The following is a 5404-nucleotide window of genomic DNA, read 5'->3' as shown; positions in this document are numbered from 1 at the left end:
AGATTAACCTTCAGGGTGGATATAGCTCGCTAGCAGCCTCGCACCGAGGACCTATCCACGTCATCATTTACCCAGAATGCTTTGTGTGGAAATAAAATGGCCCCGTCCGTGTAATACATTTTGAAAATTTAGTTTAAAAATGATAAAATCTAAACAGCCTACAGTATTTTTACAGTCTTTATTTTACAGTTAAAATGTTTATTAAATAAAGTCTAATGTTACAACTAATCATGGATCCCTTTAACATTTATTAATGAAACCTCATGGTCTGTCCTGTGCAGAATGACAAAATTCAAAATAATTTCTTTACTAAAACCTCTGTAACTTTGCTCCAGTTCGTTTTAGCAGCATGAATCTTTGCACAGGTGATGTTCACAAGTGGGTTTGTGGTTTCCAAGAGTTTTTAGCCTGATTCATTATGGTTTAAAAAAAGTATTCAGATGGGAGAGAAAAAATAAAAAATAATAAAGTTTCATCCTAAATATCTCTAAAACCACAGCAGCTGTTTTAATACTTACACTTCCGATGAAATCTCCCAAGTGTTGTTTTATTTTGATACCAATATTATAAACAGAGTTTATAAATGTTCAGATACACTCGGTTACATTTCAACATGATATTTTGAGCAAAAACTTGAAGAAAACCCCTCGGGGCTGAAGAGGTTAACCAAGCGTCTGCTCAGGTCCAGCTGCTCTACATCCAAGTTCTCATGAGAGCCACTCTGCTCACATGGTCTACGTTCAGACCCTTACCTGTGCCAGGTGTGTGTTCACAGCCTGTGCTGTTTCCTGGCAGGGGGCTGAAGGTGAGGACAGGCCGGGCCCGCCGGGCGACGCAGAGGAAGAATGTGACGTGGACTCCAAGTTAGACGCTCCAGACGTCCTCCCCTCCACGGCCGACATGGACAACACTCCAGAATGCCTGACCAAAGCTCTGGAGGGGCTGCCTCCCAGGTACGCTACCTGTGCAGGTGTTACCTGTAGTGAGTGAACAGGTGTTGCAGAGATCAGAACCAAAGTCTGCCTGGATATTAAAGAGCCTGTGACATCAGTTTTTTGTCATAAATAGGAATTCACTTTTAGAAAGATAGCAATAACCACATATAACAAAAAAGTCAGTTGCAGGGGCGCCAGCAGTGTGGGGGGGGGGGGCCATTTATTGAAACAATAATATTGTTTCAATAAATAAAGACCAGAGAGTTTCTTTTATTAAAGATGATGTCACTTCCTGTTTTATTTTGGCTGAGCCAGTATCAAAAGAAAACATGCCAGTTATGTGGCAAAATGGGTAAAATCGTGGGCATTAGTGGAGTTTCTTAAATATGAAGATGTTTTCTTTGAGTCTCACACTTTAATCATCGTTATCACTAAATGTGGGCGTAATCAGATCTCCTGGGGAAAAAAGAGTTCTGGTTGAGTTAAAGCTGGAAGCTGCAGTCAGCATCATTCGTCTGTGGAGTCAGCACTGAAGATGTCCGACACGTCAGGCAGCGCTGAGGCTGAGAAAGTGATTTTTAAAGCTCTAAGAGTTTGTTTGGTTTCAGAGGAAACGAGTCGAGGCGGTCTCTGAAGACACTGAAACAAACTCCCGTCAGCTGCTTGTTGGCTTTGTTTGCTGTTTTAGATGATCTGTTGATGAAAATGTGTCGATAAATCAATGTTTGAGCTGTGAGGAGCAGGGCGAGGCGAGCGGGTCGTGGTGCCTAAAGGCTCACCGGGAGGCTAATCTCTGCAGGCTCGTAGTGCAGGAGGACAGGAGCCAGACGAGAGAGGAGAAGAAAACACAACCAGGAGTTGAGATCAGACCCTGTTTTTACTGCCTGTGGTCAGAAGGAAGCAGTGATGGACTGACTGCAGCATCATGTCTTCATGATGCTGCTGTTTTTCTGCTTCATTCACACAGCAGCCGACGTGCAGCTTTTAGCTGTTTTTGTTCTGTTTTTGTTTTGTTCTCAGAGCTACAAACACTGCAGGATGTGTTGCATTAAATCCTTTTTCCACACATGTACTTCTGGTAAAGTTAATGTGCTGATGAAGCATATTCAGGCCTGAATTTTAATTTATTTTAATAGTAGTTTAGTCAGAAGTCAGATCTTTTAGATGAAATTTTAGGATATTTCTAGACAGCTTCAGGCCCATGGGTCAGGTTTTATTATTCTGAGTGTGTTGACAAATCAATAAATATCATTTGATCCTAAAATAATTCAAATTATTAGCTTTACAATGTTGCAGATTTTTATTTAGACTTTTTTGCTTCTTATAAGTTGCAGAATTGTTTTGTGTGCAATTATCAGAAAAACTGCCACGATTAAAATTTGTCCCTTTGCGATTAGTAACTTATATTACTCATTCTGGCATGGAGCTAACACTAAGGCTGAGCTAATACCAAGCTAACACTAATGCTGAGCTAACACTAAGACTGAGCTAATGATAACACTAAGCTAACACTAATGCTGAGCTAACAGTAACACTAATGGTGCGTTCACACCAAACGCGATTTCAGCATCAGGAGCAGCAGGTTTACATACAAAGTCTATGGTGGACGCGCTTCAAGCAACGTCGGGAAGTTCTGCGGCGCCTCAAGCGCGATTAGAGCAGCGCGATTTGGACGATCTGAGCGTCGAACGCTCAGATCGTCCAAATCGTCCAAATCGCTGAAGTTAGAAAATCTGAACTTTTGCAGCTCGACGCGCAGCGTCAACCAATCAGAGAGACTCCACTGTGTGACGTAGCGACATATTTCCCGACGGGACAGTTTACTGAATGAGGTCCACTAACCTGAAACAGACGGAGCTTCTGCTCTTTAGCTAAAATGAGGGCTGCAGTCGTGTCCTGATCCGCAGCAATGCGTGGCAGCGACTCATCAGACTGAAAAAATAGTCCTGAAAGCAGCTGTGAGCCTCTTCTCTGAATTATCTGGTGAATTAATTATKAATTAATTATCTGATGAACGTGACACGTTCTGGCTGTCTGTAAATAAAGCAAAGCCACTTCCTCGTCCGACATTAAACAGCCCGACAGAGGAGGGAGGGGCGGGGCGGCTGTCGCCGTGCAGCGCAGATGTCCTGCGTCTGACCTCAAAGTGCACGAGCTTCAAACTTCAGCGTTGGCTGCGATTTTGAAGCTGAAATCGCGTTCGGTGTGAACGCACCATGAGTTAACACTAAGGCTAAGCTAACACTAACTAAGCTAACACTAATGCTGAGCTAATGCTAACACTAAGACTGAGCTAATGCTAACACTAAGACTGAGCTAATGCTAACACTAAGACTGAGCTAATGCTAACACTAAGCTAACACTAAAGCTGAGCTAATGCTAACACTAAGGCTGAGCTAATGCTATCACTAAGCTAACACTAATGCTGAGCTAACACTAACACTAAGTTAACACTAAGGCTAAGCTAACACTAACTAAGCTAATACTAATGCTGAGCTAACACTAACACTAAGCTAACACTAAGGCTGAGCTAATGCTAACACTAAGGCTGAGCTAATGCTAACACGAAGCAAACATTAATGCTGAGCTAACGCTAAGCTAACACTAAGGCTGAGCTAATGCAAACACTAGGTTAACTCTAAGGCTGAGCTAACACTAAGACTGAGCTAATGCTAACACTAGGCTAACACTAAAGCTGAGCTAACGCTAACACTAAGACTGAGCTAACACTAACACTAGGCTAACACTAAAGCTGAGCTAATGCTAACACTAAGACTGAGCTAATGCTAACACTAAGCTAACACTAAGGCTGAGCTAATGCTAACACCAAGTTAACACTAAGGCTGAGCTAACACTAAGGCTGAGCTAATGCTAACACCAAGTTAACACTAAGGCTGAGCTAACACTAAGGCTGAGCTAATGCTAACACTAGGCTAATGCTAAAGCTGAGCTAATGCTAACACTAAGGCTGAGCTAACGCTAACACTGATAACTTTGCTAACGCTAACACTAACAGAGCTAACACCAATGTGGTGCTATCTCTAACTAATGAGGTGTACATACCTCACTGACGCTAACATTAACACAGAGCTAACTTTAATGCTGTGCTAACGCTAATATTAACTTTAATGTGGTGCTAATGCTAACTTTAATGCAGTGCTAACGCTAACAGTATTAACTTGCTTAATCAAGTTAAAACAACATTCTCAGCCGGAGGAAGCCAGAAGATGCAGACAGAAGCCACAGCATCAGCCATATGAGTTATTTTCATTTACATCTTTTGTGTTTTTCAACCTGTACAGGTGGAAGAACTACTGGATCCGAGGAGTTCTGTCCATAGCCATGATTTTAGGCTTTTTCCCCATCATCTATATGGGACCCATCTCTCTTATCTTTGCGGTGAGAGCGACACTTTATCAGATCTCTTCCTGTCGAAGTTTCCAAGCAAATCCGTTGAATGTGAAGAGTGTTTGTGAGTTTGTAAACTGACCCGGTTTTCTCCTGCTGCTGCAGGTCATGTGTGTGCAAATCAAGTGTTTCCATGAAATCATCACCATTGGTTACAGAGTTTATCATTCCTACGAGCTGCCTTGGTTCAGAACCCTGAGCTGGTGAGTTTCAAACCTTTAATTACCCTCAGGAAGACCTTTTAATAGGTTCAACTTTGATTTCCGCTCAAATATTAATGTAATTATGTGTTTACAGGATATTACAGAGTGAGACTCACTCTTTAAATGGTTAAATTTTTGACTCTTTGGGCATAAAATGTCAATAAATTTAGTTTATACAAAATCTCAGGTCTCCTATCAGTCCTGACATTGAGCCTCACATTTCTATCTTACTGTCGGGACATTTTATCAACAATTAATCCAACATATTTTAAAAGTATTTATGGTATCTGTGGAGATACATGTTGTCATTATAATCACAGAAACGTCTACTTCTGATTTCGGCGTCGTTATGACGGCTAACACGTGAAATAAGAGAAAACATTTCTGATGAGATTAGGAGATGAGCTGTGGCTTGAATATTTTAATAAACAAACATAAATGAACACGCTCAGGTATTAGTGATGACTCTCAGTTATAGTGTTGGTGAAACTGACCGAGTTATAACAGTTAGTGTGTTGGCTAACTTTGATTAACTGTGGCGGCCATCTTGAATTGAAAGGTTGATAGAGCTGCATGTAATCATTACTTTCTGAAACAAAGTCAGCTTGAAGTTATATATGTGACAGCTCAACACAAAACAATCAGGATTCATCCTTTAACATCTCTCACAGCTTAAACTGTCTTATTTTGACAGGTTGTTGTTTTGTTGGCACTTCCTGTCCGTAACATTCACCCGATCGCTCTAAGACGTCACTGACTCTGGTCTTTATCCACACTTTGCATACACACACACACACACACACACACACACACACACACACACACACACACACACACACACACACACACACACACACA

General features: G+C 41.5%; 1 protein-coding gene across 1 annotated transcript in view; it reads left to right on the top strand.

The window, feature by feature from the left end:
• The window catches only part of cds1 (CDP-diacylglycerol synthase (phosphatidate cytidylyltransferase) 1), a gene marked incomplete at its 3' end in the record, with an annotated part of 24140 nt that overhangs the window by 7247 nt on the left and 11489 nt on the right, over positions 1-5404 (top strand). Inside the window, 3 exon segments of the mRNA XM_014019679.1 lie at positions 796-953; positions 4238-4334; positions 4449-4546. Of these exon segments, the coding sequence (XP_013875133.1) occupies positions 796-953; positions 4238-4334; positions 4449-4546 (353 nt within the window).

The sequence above is a fragment of the Austrofundulus limnaeus genome, unplaced genomic scaffold (assembly GCF_001266775.1).
Source record: "Austrofundulus limnaeus strain Quisiro unplaced genomic scaffold, Austrofundulus_limnaeus-1.0 Scaffold226, whole genome shotgun sequence".
Classification (NCBI taxonomy): Eukaryota; Metazoa; Chordata; class Actinopteri; order Cyprinodontiformes; family Rivulidae; genus Austrofundulus; species Austrofundulus limnaeus.
The sequence above is the reverse complement of the archived record's forward strand: the minus strand, read 5'-3'. Positions and strand labels throughout refer to the sequence as shown.